This window comes from Nelusetta ayraudi, unplaced genomic scaffold, assembly GCF_046127955.1.
Source record: "Nelusetta ayraudi isolate G7.1 ecotype Tasmania unplaced genomic scaffold, CSIRO-AGI_Nayr_v1 ptg000075l, whole genome shotgun sequence".
Classification (NCBI taxonomy): Eukaryota; Metazoa; Chordata; class Actinopteri; order Tetraodontiformes; family Monacanthidae; genus Nelusetta; species Nelusetta ayraudi.
Genome location: NW_027466125.1, coordinates 1115552 through 1136535, shown reverse-complemented (window position 1 = coordinate 1136535; position 20984 = coordinate 1115552). Strand labels below are relative to the sequence as shown.

At 45.3% G+C, this 20984-nt stretch overlaps 1 protein-coding gene across 1 annotated transcript; it reads right to left on the bottom strand.

The window, feature by feature from the left end:
- Window positions 1-475: 475 nt before the first annotated feature.
- On the bottom strand, window positions 476-20507 carry gabra4 (gamma-aminobutyric acid type A receptor subunit alpha4). The gene is made up of 9 exons (XM_076043423.1): window positions 20072-20507; window positions 19840-19958; window positions 18593-18660; window positions 17760-17980; window positions 16249-16331; window positions 13007-13150; window positions 12161-12313; window positions 7351-7607; window positions 476-2306 (listed from the first exon to the last, which is right to left on the bottom strand). The coding sequence occupies exons 1-9, from the start codon at window positions 20155-20157 to the stop codon at window positions 1734-1736; spliced, it is 1704 nt and encodes a 567-aa protein (XP_075899538.1). The 5' UTR covers window positions 20158-20507; the 3' UTR covers window positions 476-1733.
- Window positions 20508-20984: the final 477 nt, after the last annotated feature.

Here is a 20984-nt window from a genome sequence, read left to right as displayed (position 1 = left end):
CTTGCCGGTCAATTCATGTTTGCATTTTTGGAAACTGTTGCCAAAGTGTTCCCCTAGTTCCCCTACAGGCCTTAATTGCTTCCATTTCTCATCAAATTTTTAGATTTTTAGTTTTAGAAGTCACTATATTGGGTTTGTATTTTGTGCAGCATGGAGCCATGGACTTTAAGACGTTTAGTTCCAACCCATTGGTGGTATCTCCAGCTAGCACAGTTGGCAGCAGCGGCTAACGACTGACTGACTGACTGACTGACAAGTCGGCTAACGCCAGCAAAAAATAAAGCGTGTCATTTTCTTTCTGTGACATGTGATGGCTCTTTATTTTGGGGGTCTGAGCTCCGACGCAAGGGGGCACTGCAGTGGATCTAATCTCTACAACAACACAACAAAACAGTTTAGGTTCAACAACAGCAAACTCTCTCTCTCTCTCTCTCTCTCTCTCTCTCCCTCTCTCTCTCTCTCTCTCTCCTGTCGCAGAGTCACATTCATGAATTGTTCCTGCTGTAAAACAAAGGAAAACAACTCTTCAGGAAAAAACAAAAAAAACAAACAAAAATCAATGACTTGACCTTTTTTGCTGCAGGTCTCCCCTAGAGACAAACTCTCTCTGTTGCGCCACTGAATGGCTGGAAACGAGGATTAAATCCTCCCGTTACACCGAGTAACGGCTACGCTCTCGCTGACTATTCTCCCCCACCGACTCATCCTCAAATTTCATCTTCACTGTTTTTTTTCCCCCCTGATTTGTTAATCCGTCTTGTGTGAGGAAGATTCTCCGCCCGCTGCTTTCCCCGCAACAATAAAAAAAAAAAGGGATTTCAGCGGCTGATCACCTCCCATTCCAGAGCTTTGCACGTTTTTTTAGTACTTTCATCCGGAAAAAAAAAACATTTGTTATTTTTTTATTTGTCTTACTGTGTGACCGTCATTTGGCCTCTCTCTCTCTTTCTGTTTCATGCGCTCTCTCTCTAGTTGATCAGGCTCAGAGGAAAATCCCTGGAAAACCGCTGCTTGCTTCCCATCAGCCCCCCTGTGTTTTCTCACATAATATAACTGTTGCATTACCCATCGTTCGACTTCAAGCAAATCAAAACGAAACGAAACAACCAAAAAAAACAACTAAACAGCGAGACTTATATATTAATTTAAATTATTTTTTTTACACTGAAATAATTAAAATATAAATCCATTCATCCTTATAAATCCACATGTATATATATATAATTATATATATATATACATATATATATATATATATATATATATATATATATATATACACACACACACAAAAGAGTTGCTGCAGTTCCACTTGAGGAGTGTGTCAGACAGTACAAATAAAAAATCCCAGACTTATCTGGACCGCAGGGCCAAACCGGAGGGGGTGTGGGCTATTAGTCAGATACCGCGTCAGGAAGACAGGGGGCAGTATTCCAGTGTTGCGGCTGTTCCTTCTCTGAACTGGTCGACTCAGGTATATTTCTAACTCGGTTGCCTTGTTCCCATGCTTGCAGTTCCAAGAATTAATTAAAATAAACGTCCTCCTCCTGGTGTCAAAGTCCGCCCGCAGGTGGAAGTGGGAAGTGCACGCTCAGCACTTTTTTTGTTTTTTATTTTCGTCTTTGCCTGTTTTATCATTTGCAACCTCACGTTCAAAACCTTATTTTCTTCCCATCTGTTTCCAAGAAGTAAAACCCGGCCCACCCAAGCAGCTAGCAGCTAGCAGCTAGCCGCTAGCCACCCCTGGCCACCATGGTGTCCTTGGACAGGTAGACCACCCAGTAGACCATGTTGAAGGCCCCAAAGGACACTGGGAAGAGGATGCGGGCGTACTTGTCGATCTTGCTGGTGCCACCCATGCCAGCGGTGGTGGGTTGCGAGCACGGTGTCTGCTTGACCTCCAGTTTGTTGCCCATCAGCTGGATGCGCTCCAGCTTGGGCGCCAGCAGGTGCTGCAGCGACGGCGCCGCTGCGTTGGGCCGGCGCCGCGGCGTCTCCGCCATCACGTCCGGCGTGGAGGCGGCGGCCTGAGTTGGAGGCTGTGGCAACGGCCCTGGCGTCCCACCCCCACCCTTGAGCAGCTGGGCCGAGGACGAGGCCAAGCTTAGCAGGCTCTCCGACTTGGGGCTGGAACGGGACAGCGTCGAGCTGGAGCTGCCGTTGGCCCCGCAGGTCAGAGGTCGCAGGGGCCGGGCTCGGCCCACCCCGGCGAGGTTGGTGGTGGACTGCGCCCTCTGCTGGCTGCCAGGCTCCTGGTTGGAGCTGTAGTTGGTCCGTTTCCTCAGGTTGCCATTGGTGTCGGGGTTCTGCACAGATGGACAGAAGAGGCAATAAAAACAAAACTTAAATAATGATGAAGAACCAGGAAAGGAAATCCTCTCATCTGCTCTCTTAAATGCCCAATGTGAAAAAAATTGCTTATTTTATGATTTTTATAATGGTAAAAGCTTAACATACAGCCCATAAATATATATATTTATGGGCTGTAGACCCTGGTCTATATACATATACTTATATATTATATACCAGGGTCTTGCTCCCAGTCAGCTGCCGTCTTGCATTGCCATATTTGTAAGGAAGCCTGGCGTGGACAATCCAGGCCATTTTATATTTAGGATGAACGTGATCTGGCCAATCATGGCTGACCCGCCAACCGGAGAGTGTTGTGGTTAAGGGTCGAAACACTCGATGAACGTTGGAGACCACCTGATGACCTCTCATCCAGGCCAAGGCTTTATCCATTAGAAATGGATTATAACAGCATCTTTGATGTATTTACAAACACACTTAACCATTAAGGGGGCACCAGAGCCGAGTTGAAAGTGAGTTTGAAAGAGGTTTCTACGTTGCATTTTTCTAAGCCGGGATAATGAGTACGGTCAATTAGCGCCCCCTTGAGGTTGCATTTTCTTGGTTGGGATCTATTGGGAGTGTCAAGTCGGACACTATTAGGTGTCTAAACTGACTAAATGTGTTAAGTGTGATGTCACAAATCTCTGGAATTTACATCAACTTGCATGACTTATGTCAGATAAGCTCAAAAGCCAGAATTTTAGGTCAACTTCTCCGTTAAAAAGTGACCACTCAGCATTTGTCAGAAGATTTATTTAATTTTTTTTTTTAACTAAAGACATCTGCATTGGGCAAGTGGGAACACTTGTTTTTCTTTCGCAGTCATCATCATCATAATGGTCCATAGCAGGTGTAGCTGTTAGCCAACAACGCTGTGATCATTTAGATTTTTTTTTCACGTAAGTGTTCCGCTGCTCAAGACGTGGTGTGTTGACGAAGAAGAAAAGGAGGCCGTTCTCTCGCTGCAAGGACACATTAAACGGCAAACATTAACATCTGTGGCTAATTAGCTCGCTAATAGCTAATACTAACCAACTGCTAATTCCACAATTAGCTGACTTAATAACGCGGGCTGAAGGTGTGTGCGCGTGTGCGTGTGTGTGTGTGTGTGTCACCTGAACTGAACTGGAACTGGAAAGAAACTATGGAGAAGATAACAATGTGAACACACAGAGTGCTGGAGAGAACCTGCTGCTCCGTCATGGATGTTGAAATGACAGAATTTAATGACAAAAAAAATACACCTTTATCTGTAATTTCTTACAGCTACTGGAAAAATGTATCTAAATAAATGGCAGTCTCACTATTTTAAATGATACATGATGAATAGCAGGTTACACTGTGTGATAGAAAAGATTTGTTGACCTATTTATTGTTTTCAGTTGGCACAATGTTGTGTTTTGCCCACTAAATGTTGGTCTTACCATGCCTTTGATTCCTTGTATTTTTTGGACGCGTTTCTTTAAGAAAATATCAGAAGTAATTTGTTCGTGAGGACATATGTTTGTAAGTATTGTAAGTTCTTTACTTGAATAAAAGTAGCTTTGCCATTCAGAACAAAAAAGTGTGACGTGAGTAGTGAAAAAAGAACAATATACATATTGTAAAAATGTCATGAAAGTAAGTCCTGGACAACAAGCTTAGCTACAAAAAAAAACTACACAATTTCACATCTTGAATAACGTTAACACTGATGTCTGTTTCCAGAGGGATTTCTTTGCAAAGCAAGGTGAAAGACCTTTTTTTTAATCTCTTTTTTAACAGTGGGCGGGGCCCGGGGTGGTGGCCGCCGCTAAACCTCCTCATATTGATCTGATTAGAGCGGCCGCCGCGGACAGATGGCCATCAGCCGGGAGCCGATGTACAGATGCGGTTCAGGCTGGATTTCACTCATTTCACACGAGCTTAAGACAGAAAGTAGGAGGCACTTCAGCAGTGCAGCAGCGAGGAGCGTCACAAGGAGCTTATCCTGCGAGAGTTGATGTTTTCCAGCGGTGGCAGGGTGTGTGTGTGTGTGTGTGTGTGTGTGTGTGTGTGTGTGTGTGTGTGTGTGTGTTTGTATATATATATATTTATTTATATATACACAAAAACACACACACATATATATATATGTATATATATATATTTATAATATATAATATATATATATATATTTATATATATATATATGTATATATATATATGTGTGTGTGTTTCTGTGTGTGTGTGATGCTGGTACGTAGGCACCAATAATCCCCCACCCCTCCTTTAGAAAACAAGAAAGAATCCACTGTTATTGTGTCCCACGTGGGAGTGTGTGAGTGCGTGTGTGCGTGTGTGTGTTGGCTGTACACCCGACTGGGTGAACACCCTCTGACCTGCCCACCCAGCCGCCCGCTCTCCGCCAATGACGGCGATGACTCTCGTGGAAAAAAAGAGTATTAATTTTTCTCTCTCTCTCTCCCCCGGAGCGCCGCAGCCTTTTTTTTCCTCCTGAAACCTATAGAGACGAACCGGAATGTGTTGCCATGGAAACCTCGCTAATCCACTGAAGTGCTGTTGTCACTGTACGCCGTCAAGGTGTGATTACACACCACACTGGGATTTATGACTCCAGGAGGCAACTTCAAGTGTGGAACTGACACACAGTGTGCAAGATGGGGTTGTGTTGTCGTAACGTTGGGTTGCGTTGTCGCTACGTTGGTTTGGGTTGTCGTTATGTTGTGTTGTGGTTATGTTGTGTTGTGTTGTCATTATAATGTCCGTATGTTGTGTTGTGGTAACGTTGGGTTGTGTTGTCGTTATGTTGGGTTATGTTGTGTTATCATTATGTTGGATTGCGTTGCTGTCATGTTGGGTTGTGTTGTTGTTACACTTGGCTGTGTTGACGCTATATTGAGTTCTGTGGTCTTTGTATTGGGTCGGGTTGTGTTGGCCTTATGTAGGGTTGTGTTGTGTTGTGTTGGTTTGGGTTGGGTTAGGTTGTGTTGTTGTTATATTGGGTCGGGTTGTGTTGTCGTTATGTTGTGTTGGGTCGTGTTGTGTTGTCGCTATGTTGGGTTGTGTTGTCATTATGGTGTGTTGTGTTGTGCTGTGTTGTGTTGTTGCGATGTTGGGTTGTGTTTCAGTGTCTGTGGACCCCCTGGGACAGGGGTACTCGAATACAAACTTTAAAGGTCCACATTATGAAATTTTTCAATGAGTCAAAGGTCCATTTACTCTAGTCACAAGTCAGGAATCAAACTCCAGTTTGTAATACTACTACTACTACTACTACTACTACTACTACTACTACTAATAATAATAATAATAATAATAATAATAATAATGATAATAATAACAATAATAATAATAATAATAATAATAATAATAATAATAATAATCTTTCCAAAATGACCTATTGCACATTGTGTCAAACACTGACTGATAAAATGAAATAAGATATGGTGCCTTTGGTCTGTTGCCAAGACTGAACTTGGGCAAATAAAACAACAGTCTTTTAATCTTAACAATAACTCAATTAAACACTCAACTAAAACGACATCCTTTACATTTTAACATAGATTCAAATATCTACTCAAACACAATTAAAACTGCAGTGCTCTTCTCCCATTCCCACGAAAGGTGAATCAAGTATCTCAGGAATCCTTAGGAAACAAATATATCTCAGAATCAAAGTACAATGAAGAACTATTGTACATTGTGCCAAACACTGCTGCTTAATGAGAGAAATGGCATCTTGTGTCTGTTGCCAAGACTTTGAACCTTGGCACAAGGACGATTTCAGCTCATTGATTTTTGTTTTTTGTAGGTCTGAATTTTGAGGATAGGAATGTTCAAAATGCCGATGTTTTGCTTCATAATGACGTTTCAAGTTTGCGCTTTTCACCAGAGCCACAGTCTCCTGACAGATAAGGAATATTGGTCTTACGCTTATTGGACGAAGGATGAATGCGTAGCGCTCCGTCCATTCCTCTTTGAACTGTCGGTTTTCATTGGCCACCTTTCTTTTACTGGGAAACTTTGAAAATGCCATGTTGATTTACGTCAATTCAACTGCTAGCCGAGCAAAGTAACGATGTAATCCACTCGAAACCGGAAGTCAACAAGCTCAGCTTTTCGCTGCAGCTGTGACCCCAAAAAGCAACAGCCTATCAGAGCATTGTTGACATGGAGTCAACATAATACACGTGCTGACAAAATCGAAACACACACAGTCGCGCAAACGCTTCGCATGTAACACAAATAAAATATTTATTTATTATATTTATTGGTTAAAAAAAAAATAAAAAGTATAATTTTCGACAATTTGCCTGGGGTCCGTAGATAGTTGTGTCACGGTCCAGATGCGGACCGCGGGCCGCCTATTGAGGACCACTGCCCTAGGATCTGTTCAAACTGCAACCTCCGCTGCAATTTGCGTGTTAATGTAGCGCGGCAGCAGATTTGTGAAAAATAGAAAATAGGAGACGTTTTGAAATCTTGAGTTTGAAAGTTGCAGCTGGAGTTGGACCTTCCAGCTGTTGTTAGAAGTGGGCAAAAAAACATGTGTGTGTGTGTAAATATAGTGAGATTAGGGGTTATTGGAGTCCTTTCTTTTCCATCCAGAAATACTGAAATCAGGCAGCGTTGGCGAAGATGTAGGCGGCTTGGAACATTTGCAAGACATTATGGGTATACCTGAATCTGATAAAAAAAAATTAAAAAAAATTAACAAATGCATTTGATGAAAGTTTTGTTGTACGACAGCCACATTTAAAAAAAACAGAAAAAAAGAAAGAAAGAAATGAGGCTCTGGGAGACTTTTCACAGAGTTTCCCTGCAGATCCACCTCAGATGTTCTCATCTGACAGGCTGATGAGCTCCAGACAGGAACCAGAGTCCCACACCTCCATAATACAGTGAGCACATAATCACCTGCTGTGTGAGTGCTCCTTCAACTCAAGTGGCTCCGTCTCACACACACACACACACACACACACACACACACATAATCATCGTCATCATCACCATCACCTGCAGAACCTCCTCCACGTCCTTGACCTTGACGGGCGTGGTCTGGGGACCCGGGGGACACTTGGCTGGCTTCTTCTTGGCCCGCTCCGCCTGCGCGTTGGTGAAGTAGTTGACGGCGGCGAACTCGATGAGGGCGGAGAAGACGAAGGCGAAGCAGACGGCGATGAACCAGTCCATGGCCGTGGCGTACGACACCTTGGGCAGCGAGTGGCGGGCGCTGATGCTGAGCGTGGTCATGGTCAGGACAGTGGTGATGCCTTCAGGGGACGTCGAGGAGAGGAGAGCGTCAGCAGATGTAGTTATTACGGAGGAAGGGGTCGGCTTGGACAGGATGTAATATACAACTGGAGATGCACCGATACCGATACCAGTATCAGGTATCAGTACCGATACCGGGCTTGAGTACTCTACCCGTACTTGTAAAATATGTGTCGATACCTCGACACCGATACCAGATGTATATGTATGTGTATGACAATATTGTTAGATTTGGGTTTGTACTGCAGTGAATCTGGTTGTAGAAAAACATGCTGAGGAATGTTGTTCAAATAACAGAACATCTGTGGAAAAATACAAAAAAAACAACAAAGTTATTCTCTAATGTGTAATGGCCTTATTAGGTACTCGGTATCGGTATCACTCTACTTCTGTAAAAAAAAACAAAAAAAAAACAAAAGTGGTTTCGGTGTGTAATAATACTACTACTACTAATAATAATAATCATACTAATAATAATAATAATAATAATAATAATAATAATAATAATAATAATAATCATAATCATAATCATAATCATACTAATAATAAATGATCACCAAAGTGACCTTGTTCACCACCACGGTGTGACCTTGACAGTGTAGTACTTGTACACAGGGGTCGGGTAGGGACACATTCATGGTCCCATGTTTGCTCTGCTGTTGTCTGGGGAAGCGCTGGCAGAGCAGCTCCTGTGTTGCTGCTCCCCGTGGAGTCTGAGGAAAGGCCACTCTGCTCTTTCTCACTCTGTTACATAAATAGTGACATTTCCCTGCCCATCCGTCAGCGTCTCATCTTCTAATGTTAGAAGGACCCTCAGCAATCAGCACCGGCATCGTCCTCACTGTCCAGGCCTGATTGTTGCCGCCAAGGTGGCCCCACCGGGGCTTCGATTTTCTCTTTTGTTTAATCATGCAACAGTTTTTGGTGAAAGCGGGAATGAGTTGAAGCGCCACAAACTGAGAAAGGTTTTTCACTGAGTTAGACAGGAAATGTGGAAGTGGAATCGTAGCAGCTGTTGAGTAGTTTCCTAATTTGGGATCAATAAATGGATGAATGGATGTCGCTACTTAAAAATGCATCACCTACTTTTCTTTCTATCTTCTTATCCTCCATCCTCTGAATCTCCCCAAATCTCCAGTAAACCAGCACAGTTAGCCCTCTGTTTACAACCTCCCTGCCAACATTATGACCTTTATGACCTCATCAAGGGCTGATATCCAGAAGTGTGTGTGTGTGTGTGTGTGTGTGTGTGTGTGTGACTCGAAGCCCAATTTTTGAAAAGTGAAGCAAGCAGACAAAGTGAAGACTATTTTAGGGCTTTTTTCTAGTTTTTTTTTTTTTAATTTTTGAATGATTTCTGGAGAGCTCACCGACTGATATGCTGCAGAAAGCTTTTACAGTGAACTACGGTGGCCTGCACATGCAAAAAGTTAGAAAACACTGGAAAAGTGAATTCAATTTTGAATAAATGAATATGAAGCCAGCATTTTTCTGTCTCACTCATGTGTTTAAGTCTATTCAGCAGCAGCAGCAAGAACGCAACAGTGAAAGTTGCCGTCAGTGTGAGGACACACACATGCCCACACACACAAAGTGAAACACTTTGAACAGTCAAAGTGTGTCTCTCCAGCATGCAAGGTCACACACTTGCCTCCTCCTTCTTTCTCCACCTCTTCCTCCACCTCTTCCTCCTCCTCCTCCTCCTCTTTCTACTCTTCCTCTTCCTACTCCTGCTCCACCTCTTCCTCCTCCTCGTCCTCCTCGTCCTCCTCCCCTTCCTTCTCTTCCTCCTCCTCCCCCAGCGGCAGCAGGTCGCAGTCGCAGCCTGTGCAGCTCACCGGCCGCCATTTAACCAATAACAATAATTTGATTAGCAGTGAATCGCCTGGACGAGGGCGCCACTTGACAACCTGCTGCCGCTGCTGCTGCCGCTGCCGCTGTGGCCGCTGCTGCCGCAGAGTCCTTGTGGAACCGCAACCGACGTGACCGCAATATAATGGCCTGTCAATCAAAGTCGGCCAGGTGACATTGATAGGTGAGCTAGACGAGGCTCGGGAAGGAGAGGACGGTTGGGCCTCGGCCAGAGGACGCTAACCGCTAGCATGAGGCTATTAGCATGTGAGAGGGAAACATGTAGCTCCAGCGTTTTTTTCACCTGTAGTTTCTCACACAGTGTTTACAGCTGCCCTCTGATTACCTTTAGCTCTTTAGAAGCACATCTCACCACTGACAGGGCAAACTCTAGTGTATCTGTCATCACTCAGAATAGAAAGCAAGCTTCATTAATGATAATAATGGTAATTGTGGGGAATATTCACCATTTCTCTTTAGCCAAAAGCAAGAGAACTAATTCTTGATTCTCTCATCCTGAAACTGTATCTGCACCAGCTCTCAGCAGGACGTGTGTGTGTGTGTGTGTGTGTGTATGCGTCTGTCTGTCTGTCTGTCTGTCTGTCTGTGTTGTGTGTGTGTCTGCAGGGTGGCGGAAAAGGAGAAATCCAAAACACACACACACACACTATCCTCCTCAGATCCCACTGAGCTTTGACACCTTACGCACACACACACACACGTTTCACAGCTTCGATGCCTATGACAGAGCAGCAGACGAGTAAGGGATGTGTGTGCATTCCTTCCTGTGCGTGTGTGTCCGTGTGCTTGTGTGTGTGTGTGTGTGTGTGTGAGAAACCCATTAGTGAGATTGCTTGTTTAGTCACTTTTTTTGAAGACCTTTTCCAGTCAAAGTGCAGCAAAAGTCTTGGAGGAGCAAAAAAATAAATCGAAGCTTTCGCGAAGACAAAGAAATCATCTGACAGCTGCAGGTGGGAGAGGAAGGAAGTGTTTTGCGTCTGCAGAGCAGCAGGAGGACTCGAGGCTGTGAACGACGGCCACTGGTGGGCTGGAGGTGCGACTATACAACTGAGCAAGCAAATGTCAACTGAGAGGGAGTGTTGTTGTGTTGTTATATTGTTGTGTCGTCACACTAAATATCATCACAACGTTGCATCTGCATCACATCCAGGATGATGTTCTGTGTTTTTATGTTCTGGAATTAGTCTGTTTTTAAGTCCAAATCCACTTGCGTTTGTGTTGTGTACTCTGTTGCGTAAAGGTTAACTGGACAGAGAAGCGCTTCACATTGTCTATGCACACACACACACACACACACACACACACACACACACACACACACACACACACAAAACGTGAAAGATGTGATGACGGTTGCAGTGAGTTTCTATTTGTGGCACCATTGCTCTTTGGACAACTGGTTTACATCAAGGCCAAATCTCGTTTAGTCACTCAAAAAATTAAAGTCTTGTGTGTTTATTCATATTTTTTTTCTACTTGATGCCAAAAAAGAAATCCTTAATTAAGCTCTCATGAAAAATATCCTTGAAATTAACTTTTAATAACAGATCTGAACCCTCAGAATTCCCTCCACTGAAGGCTGTTCGTTGCTATGAAAGTGGGAGCATCCCACTCAATGACCCCTCGGGGCGTCTTAGCGCTAACTAGCGCTAAATGCTCATGTGGCCCGTTGTTTTTTTCCACCTCTATTTATAAAAGCGGCTTGAGAGGATTTTTCTTTCGCAATTTGAGCAGCCAGAGCGCAAAAAAGGAAATAAATTTCTTTCTATTCCTCAGATGCAAATCTTTGCTTCAGGCGTCGTCATGGTGGAGGGAGAAGCATCTCAGATCATCTGCTCCTTCTTTAAAACTAACAGAGGAAAACCTTTCATTTTTTTTACATTCTGTCAGATATTGAAAAAAACACTTTTTTTTTTTTTTTTCCTCGACAGCGAGACCAGGGGGTGTGTGAGTCGTGTAAGTTGAGTGAGTTGTGTGGCTTGTGTTAGTGGCGTGAATGCCGTGACTCGTGTGAGTCGATTGAGTCATGTGACTCGTGTGAATTGAGCAAGTTGTGTGAGTTGTTTGAGTCTTGTGAATCACGTGAGTCGTGTCAGTTGTGTGACTCGTTTGAGTCGTTTGAGTCGTGTGAGTCATGTGAGTCGTGTGACTTGAGTCGCATGTTAAGCACAGTGGGCATGTTGCGTAGGAATACTTTCTCGAGATAAAGTTAGTGGTGTGACTCTTGGCATTGTCTGATAAACGTTGCTTTCTTTTTCTTGGAAGTCGCAGGCTCTTCTGTCTCCTCACTGGACCTTTCCCTCTTTCCAAAGACGTTAGCTAGCGTGCCCGCTAGCTTGCTGGCTCGTGGGTTTAATCTAGCGGTGACGGATTACGTGACCGGGACAAGCGCTTTGACATGCGTCAAGAGTTGAGCCATAGATGGACGTAACGGAGATAATCCGGTAATTTTTCAAAATAAAATTGTTCAGACTCAGGAAGATATTTATTCTTTCTGTGCGGCCCGGCACCAAATGACCCACGGACCGGTACCAGTCCACGGCCCGGGGGTTGCGGACCGCTGGTGTAAGTACTCCGTTTCATGTGAGTCATGTGAGCTCATGTGAGTCGTGCGACCTGTGCGAGTCATGTGAGTCACGCGAGTTGTGTCAGTTGTGTGTGTGATGTGGGTCGTACGTACCAAAGACTGTGCGCGCCGGCACCGACTCCTTGTTTATCCAGAAGGACACTTGTGAGAGGATCACTGTCATGATGCAGGGGATGTACGTCTGGATCATGAAGTAGCCCATTTTGCGTTTCAAGTGGAAGAAGACGCTCATCACCACGTATTCACCTGCAGCGTCCACAGAGAGAGAAAGAGAAAGAGAGAGCGAGTGAGTGAGAGAGAGAGAGAGAGAGAGCGAGCGAGAGAGAGGAAATAAAACCACAACCAGTCGGTGGGAGTTGGACTTCTGAGGATGAGAAGTTTCACTTTCATCACTTCAGACTTCAGCTGTCGGGTTTGATTCCATTTCACCCGACTCTTCTTCTACACATCCATCCATCCATTCATTCATCCATCTATCCTCGCCACACCCACCCCCCATCCCTCCTTCACCTCCCCTTCCATCCCCCCCGGTCCATTCGCACTCCATCTTTTCTCGGATGTTTGAACTCTTTAAAAAGCATCGCTGACGCTAACAGCGTTTGAAGCTCCAGAAAATTCCGCCGCACCATCAGCAACAACCTGTGTGTAGAATTTGTCGTGAATTCGTCATCCACGTGAAAAAATGTAGTTGAGGTGAGATCTTTTTTTTTTTTTTTTTTTTTTTTTAGCAAAGACGGCTTAGCTTCCTTTAGCTTTCAATGCAAGATTTAGCAGACAGCCGCCAGACGTTTCCCTGTGAAATTCAAGCAAATTCAGCCGGCAGCTGAAAATGGCGAGAGCGAGAGAGAGAGAGGAGACGAGACAGACAGGGAGAGAGAGGGAGAGCGGGAGACAGAGAGAGGGGGCGAGGCAGAGAGACGGTGGTAGAGAGAGGCCGACCTGTGATGGATTTGATGGTCTCGCTGGAGACAGTCTGGCCGATGAGGTCGTATTGGACCAGGCTGGACGACTCTGGGGGGACCTCCACTGAGTGCTGAGGCCCTTTGGTCCAGGTGTAGATCATCTCCGTCTTGGGGTAGGCGTCTGTTGGGTACATCACAGCACATCACAAATGCATCCATGAAGTGTCAAAAGAAACTTTTTCTTCTTAGAACCTTTCAGCAGTCAAGTAAAATCTCTGAAACTCCGCTGAAATTCTCCAGTGACTTCAGTTCTTCTGACGTCCACTTCTGATGAAACCAGCACTCTTCTTCTTCTCCTCCTCCTTCTTCTTCTGACTGAATTTCTTTTTAAAACTATTTATTATTTATTTGTTTATTAATGATTTATTTTTCTATAAATGTATGTTTTGTGGAAATGTGCAGCATAATTTACAATTAGTTTTGGAAATAAAGTGTGGTTGTAAAAATCAAAAATCTTCTTCTTCTTCTTCATCTTCTTCTTCTTCTCCTGGTCTGCATCTGTTCTCTGCTTATCAATGAAAATGCTTTGGACCGGAAATTCTCAAGACAGACGTAGGGCGTTTCTCGCATTGGTGACCTATGACCTCTGACTGTGGAGGATCTTTTAACCACATCCTCATGCGTCCGCCGTGAACTTGGCCGCTCTGTGGACTCGCACGCAGCCCAAACTGCCAGTTGTCTGTCTGCGGCTGCCACTCCCAGTGGGACTCCAGCACACCGGCGGGAGACCAACTGTGCTGCCAAAATGAAACGACTCTGGTGGGTCATGGAGTGGAACGCAATGCCTGCACACTCCAGTCCAGATGGAGGAGACAGAGAGAAGGAGGAGGAGGAGGAGGAGGAGGAGGAGGGATGGAGAAAATGAAGGCAGGGCCGACAGAGGGAAAATTAGCACACACACACACACACACACACACACATACACACACACCAGCTATGGAAAATAGCTGCATAGGTCTGTGCTATCCTGAGGCAGAGGGAAGGACTGTGACCTTTCCTTCGCTTCAGGCCACATCACATCCACGGTCGCTTCCCCCGGACTGCAGAAGGAGGAGCAGGAGGAGAGGGTCCTAGGGGGTGGAGGAGGAGGGAGAAGAGGAGGAGGTGGAGCGAAAAGGAGGTGGAGGAGGACGAGGATGAGGACAAGGAGGACAAAGAGGAGGTGGGTGGAGCAGAAGGAGGAGGGGGGGGGAGGAGTAGAAGGTCGGAGGAAGAGGAGGGGGAGAAGGACGAAGAAAGAGGAGGAGGAGGAGGGCAGCAGATGACAATGACTGAGACGTGTGAATTCGTCCCCTTCAATGTCAGCACACGGGATAATTGACGGCGAAGTGTAACGGCTGCCGCCGCTGCTGCTCATCGTCGTCCTTCCTTCCTTCTCACAGATGTAATCTTCAAATCGCTGCTCTCCTCCGATAAGAAGACGCAGCTGCTGCTGCTGCTTCCAGAATAAGAAAAAAAAAAACTTTTCTCTCGAGGAAACGAGAGGTTTTCTGCTGACCGTCGGGGCTCCAATAGAAAAACTGACTTCCAAGTCACAGCCATTGTTCAGCAGGACACAGCGGAAATGCGCCATTATTTGGCCGATGGCGTCTCACAAAAAGTGCTTTGTCGTCTCCGCGGCCTCCACAGGGCAGAGGGAGATTCAGACAGTGAACTTTTGATGTGCAGCTTCTGTATAGAAACTCCTGATTAAAAAAAAAGCTTCAGCATCACACGTTGTACAAGTGGACACCAGGGTTGGTCCCTTATTTCGCACAGTAGCCTGTTTAGCCCTTAGCTTGTGCAATCAATGCTGTGCGGATGCTCAGTAAATCAGAGCCATGGTGGGTGTTGGTCGGTTCAATCGGAAACCAGCGCCTTTCCAATAGTGACAAAAGCAGGAAGTAAAAGCTGTATGTCTGCTGGCCGTGGAGGAGATCAGCCTGGATGCTGCAGCAGCGTCAGTGCTGGGCAGGTGTGTAAAATTTGGCTTGATTTATGATTTTTATGTTGGTAAAAGCTTAAAATACTGCCCATAAATACATGAATAAAAGTATATACTCGCAATACAATAAAAGTCACTTGGTTTTCCTACCCATAGGTAGGTTCTTATTTATATGTAAGAATATCAATAGATCAAAAAGGGTCTTTCACCCAGTTAGCTGCCATCTTGCACCACCATATTACTACCACCGTATTTGGTGTGGACAATTCAGGTCGCCTGACAGCTCGTTTCGTAATTAGGTTAACTGCTTGCGTCTTCAAATAAACTAACAAAGAAGAAAGTGGACAAAGTATCCCGGTTTGGGTGCGCAGGCCAGCGTGGTTCACTGGCAAGCTTGGGAGAGGGAGGAAGAGCGAATGAGCACTGCAATCTAAAATCTGACCACTCGAGGGCAGGATTTTGCACACTGTACTTTTAACGACTTTGGGCAAAGTTTCCACGTGATCTCTCTGGTTAAACTATTAGTAAAACCTTCTTGCTACAAGTTGAGTAAATCCTTGTCTTCCTCGTGCTCCTCCTCCTCCTCCTCCTCCTCTGACTCAAACACAAACTTCACTCAGCAAAAAAAAAGAAGAAAAAAAAAGGTAACCGTTTAAAACTACGTTGTTGTCATTGTTGTTTTTGTGTTCATCAATTTATCCTGTTCAGCCATTTGCAGTCATCCAGTGAGTCTCCCGTCAGAAAGAGCCATGAGAACCACAGCACGGCGCTCCAGAGATGGCGAGGAAGCCTGCCGACAGCCTCTCGTTATCAGTGACTGGATTTATTTACAGCTACAATTACAGTGACTCAGGCACACAGGCAGAGATCATGATTCATCAATGGAAAAACGCCGCAAGCGCGCAAGACCGGGTTGTGTGTTTTTTATTTGCCAAAAGATGTTTGCGTGCGTAGCATTTTGTGTGAAGCTATGTCAGTTGTTTAGTGGTTTTTGTTCACTTTTAACAGTAAATGAGGAAACGTGTGATGCAAATCATGGTTATCATCTACCTCTGTGCTCAGCCACCAAAGATCAACCCCTCCATCTTTACTCCAGATCCCTCTTTTTTCAGCCCCCTTGAATAAAGTCCCAGAGTGTTGAAATATATTATTAAAAAAAATATGTAGTGATCAGCTTGGACCACTGACTGTCTCAGAGTTAAATATTCAATGACTTCTGCTGGACTTTGCTTTGACAAAATGGCTACGAGCCTTTTTCTTAAAAAAAAAAAAAAAGATAAACGATAAAGACTCACAGCTTCCAAACTTGAGGGGGCAGGCGTGTCCGTCCATGGGGAAGTTCACCAGCTTCATGGGACACTCTGCACTGATGGTCAACCTGTTGCGAAACAGAGAGACACTTTGCCAGGAAACTGACAGAAAATCCATCAATCCATTCCATAGCTTATCCTGCTGCTTCTGCCTACAGGAGCCAATCACAGCTGTCTTGGGGTGAGGGCGGGGCTACCACACCCCTCAAGAGCAAGCCTGGCCATCATCAAACAACTAGTACATATTTGATGGTGTAACAGAGGGTAAAAAATAGAAGTTGGTTGGTTGGATTTGCTTCTTAAAAGACAACTGTGACCGAAGATAAAGGCTAATACAGAGTCTTCACCTGTAATAACCTCATTCATTTGAAATTTTGAGTTGAATTAAAGATACTATTATTTTTATTATTATTATCATTGTCATCTGTGGTAGTAGTAGTAGTGGTAGTAGTAGTAATATACATCTTTGCATGTCATTTCACCAAAAGTCTGATCATAACTTAAAAGGACAATAAGGGATTTTCATTTTTGTCAGATATACAGTCTCAGAAAATTGCTATGAGAAGCCCTAGTTGAGTTATTTCACCTGGGGTAGAGCGTCACATCACACGGTCTGTTGGTTTCCATCATTTCCTGTACTTTTCGTTTACTACACCAGACTGGCCATGCGTGCATGTCATTGCATCTGAACCCCCCCAAATCCCACTCCCCCCATTACCTACTGCACTGCGGCGGACAAACGAGCCACAACATGTGAAAACATGTGCAAATAGTAACATTTGCTCCAAATGAACACTAACATTAGCTAGAATGATGCAGGATATAACCCAACATCTGGAGGGGTGACCCTCCGTTACCGTGTCGTGTTTCCAAGGGGACCACTATCAGTGTCGGACTTCAATCCAACGCAGAACTTCAGAGCTACTCTCCATTCCACTTTTCCAAAAAAAAAAAAAAATCACTTATTGTCCCTGAGAGGTCAGCTGTTAAACGTTGACCTCTCAGGTCTCTGTTTTTACTCACAAGTTGTTACAACTATGGAAACTGTACATCACATTAAAGGTCACTTCTAAGACTGAAACTTCAGGCAGGGTCAAAGAGGGCGTGTCCCAAACTGCATATTTGTATTACTGTACATTAAGGCAGTACATTTCTACAGAAAACACATGTTTTGTGCTGCACTCATTTCAACATGGACGTGTCTGTTCCAAGTGGCAGACTTCTGTTTTGCACTGACTGGAAGTGACTGTGTTTTCGCTCCTTCTTCTTCTTCTACAGCTTTTATTTCCTTAACAGCGATTTTAAAAACAGACCATGTAATACAGCACGACAGACATTTCATCGCAAATGTGCAGCCAGGAAGGGAGCTGGCAGTGCCGACAAACCGCGCCACTTCCTGCTACATCATCAGCGCTGACGGTCCCAGTGCTCGGAGCAGAAGTCTGCCACTTGGGACCCGGTTTGAACCGTTTGTGTTTCTGAGCGCGCTGCTCTACCTCATGGTGTACAGAATGGTGCCGTTCTTCATAATGCGGAAGAGCTTGTTTGGCGCCGTCATGTTGTGAGCGACTGACTTCTTGCCGTTCCTGAAGAAGGTGTCTGGTGTCCAAACCTTGGTCACCATCAGGTTGTTGAGCCGTAAAATTTCAATCGGCCCCTCGTACATCAACCTGCGGTCCACCCACGTCTGTCGAAAGAACACGTCCATCGTGTACTCCTGAATGAGGGGAGTGGGGGGGGGGGGTTAAATGTTGGTCAAAGAAACAATACACGTGTTGTCAAAGTACTCGAAAATAATCTCCCTCTAAAAGATGATCTGCTGACAACAACTGACTTCAAACAGCTTCACTTCGAGCAACAGCAACCAGAAAATAATGATAACAGTAAATAAAAATAATAAGTAATAAAAAAAAATTGAATTACTATTAAGGGATTTTATATATTTTAAATATTTTAAAACACAAAAGTAAGAAGCGTGTTTTTCCAATATAAGGAGTATAAAGTACACATATTTGTGTACAAATGAAGGGAGTCAAAGTAAAAAGTTCTCAAAAAAAGAAGTACTCATGTAAAGTACAGATATCCGAAAAAACATAAGTACAGTAACAAAGTATTTACTTTGTTACTTCCTAACCCTCACCCTAACACACATATATACAGTATGTGTGTGTGTGTGTGTGTATGTGTTTGTGTATATATACATGTAAATATATACTCCATCTAAATCGATTAAGATACTTATCAATTGAAGTTGTGTGTGTGTGTGTGTGTGTGTGTGTGTGTGTGTGTGTGTGTGTGTGTGTGTGTGTGTGCATGCGTGTGCACGTACCATTTCGACATCAGACACGGGCCCAAAACTGGTCACGTAAATGTCAGTCTTGACTTCAGTCACTGGACCTACAGCAGCAGCAAAAAAAATAAAATAAACAAACAACATGTGACTGCTGATTCTCAACTTCCTGTTTTTAAATCCATCCTGCCTCAGACCAGACTTAGTCACACTTGTGTGTATGAAAACACTCATTACAAAGCCAGAGACAGAGCAGCAAATCCTTTAAAAAAAAATTTAAAAAAAGGCACTCGTGTGATTGCTTATCTCATCCAAAGCCTTTTTTTCTCTCCTAATGGAAGTTTAAAATAAATAAATAAAGACTGAAAGATGTTAAAAAAAAAAAAAAAAGAAGAAGAAAAAAAAGAAAAAGAAATACATAATCCAGTTTGGTTCCCTGTCACCGGCTGGATGTGGAGGCAGACAGTGTTTAAGTGCAGGGATCAGCAGCAGCAGCAGCAGCTCCTGTTGACAGGCTGCCTCTGCACACCGGACCAATCAGGAGCCTCCTCCACAGAGACGCCGCACGCGCGTTCTAAAACCTCCGAGTTTCTCCCGGAGATGATGCGCACAAGAACCAAATCCGCACTTTCAGCACTTGAACTGGGCATTAAGCGGGTGGGGCATTTTTTTTATTTTCCTCCCCCCCCTCCCCACTCCACCCTTTTCTCAATGTGTCCCTCAACATACACACCACCGTTCCTTACGTAATTGCGGTCGCATAACGTGTGAGGCCCCTCATCTGACCACACGCAGGACGGGGCTCATCGCGTGTGTCAGGGATATACTTGACCGTGAACGCAACACGCACATTGAAAGACGAAGAGGAGAGAGACAAAATAATAATCTGTCCATTAGCAGCAGCAGCAGCAGCAGCAGCAGAGTCAGACTCCACGCAGCCTCCTGCATTTTTGCGTTTAAAACGGTTTCAGATGATCTAACAGGAGCTGTAGTTTACAAAATCACAGTCTAAACTACTGGTTTCCCCTCTTTAGTTATTTCAGTTTGGACGCTGCTGCAGATTTAAACTTTCAAGTCTGGTGTGGATTAAATTGACTGGATTAGCGGCGGCGCTGTTAAATGCAGAGTGATGGTGATGCGACTGGTGCGTAAAACCGGGCTGTTTGCGCAAAAAGGAAAGTGCCTGAAGTCATACGCGGATGCAGCTGGTGTAAAAGGTGACGGCACGGGTTTTGATTTGAAAAATATGATTGTAGCAACAAATATATAAACACACACATATTTACCTCCGAATCCGGGTCGCAGCCTGTTGTCATATCCGTCCAGAAGTCGGTCCAGAATGCGCGTAAAATTCTCGGGATAAATCCGCTCATCCTTCTTGACCTGCCCGCAGCTTCTCCTCACACTGGAGCAGAAAACCAACAGAGGGAGGAAGAATGAGAAGTGAGCTGGTGCCGGTTTTTCTTGCTTTTCCTTCCCCACCAGCAGCACCGCCACCTCCAGCCGGCCGACACTCACCAGGTGGCCAGACACGCCAGGCAGACGAGGGTCCGGATGGCGGCGGCGGCGGCGGCCGGCGGCTCCTTGTGGCTGGCGGAGCCCATGTCCGCAGGCCATTCTTCGGCCTCTTCACATGACACCACCGCCGCGGCGGCGGACAGACGTCGCGGCTCGGCGTCCCGGTGCGCGAGAGGCGGCACGCGGCGGCGAGAGGCGGCACGCGGAGGGCATGGGCGCACGGACCCAACTTGAGCCTCTGCCGCCTCTCTCTCTCTCTCTCTCTCTCTCTCTCTCTCTCTCTCTCTCTCTCTCTTTCGCCCGCCTGACGCGCGCCTTTTGCGCACACACAGGCTCTACGTCTCTCTTTCTCACACACACGCACTCACGCACGCAACGGTCACCTCTCGTGCGGGTCTGTCAGTTCGCGCGCTGCTGCCGCTGCTGCCACTGCTGCTGCTGCCATCCCGAGACTGAAACCTTCCTGCTGTCACCCCCCCCCCCAACCTTGTCCTTCCCTCCCCACTCCTCTCTCCTCCCTCCTTCCCCTCTCCTCTTCTCTCCTCCTCCACCCTGACACAGAGTCCATCCTTCCTTCTGCTTCCTGCTCAGGTCAGACTGGACGTGCACGTGCCCTCAGACACTTCTGGACAGAGCTGCTCGCTGGCTTCGCACGCACAAGTGTGTGTTGCTGCTGCTGTTGTTGTTGTTGTTGTTGTTGTTGTTGTAGTTCTTTTCGGCCATCTGAACATTTGCTGTTTCCAGACAGGGTGACCTCCTCGCCCCTCCCACCCGCCAAAACTTTAATATTCATGTATTCAACTTTGCTCTCTGTCGTCTCCACTCCCAGGACGTCCCCTGAGCGTGACCTTTGACCCCTCGCCACCCCACCCCACCTCACCCCTCCTCCCTCTGCAGGTGACGTCGGCCTGCA

What these genes read in the sequence shown, in the direction of transcription:
- gabra4 (XM_076043423.1), bottom strand. Translation starts at nt 20,157, where the DNA reads ATGGGCTCCGCCAGCCACAAGGAGCCGCCGGCCGCCGCCGCCGCCGCC. An exon ending in CTGGCGTGTCTGGCCACCTG is followed by an intron (nt 19,959 to 20,071) that starts GTGAGTGTCGGC and finishes TTTCTGCTCCAG; the next exon opens with TGTGAGGAGAAGCTGCGGGC. An exon ending in GCCGGCGCGCACAGTCTTTG is followed by an intron (nt 7,608 to 12,160) that starts GTACGTACGACC and finishes CGTCCCCTGAAG; the next exon opens with GCATCACCACTGTCCTGACC.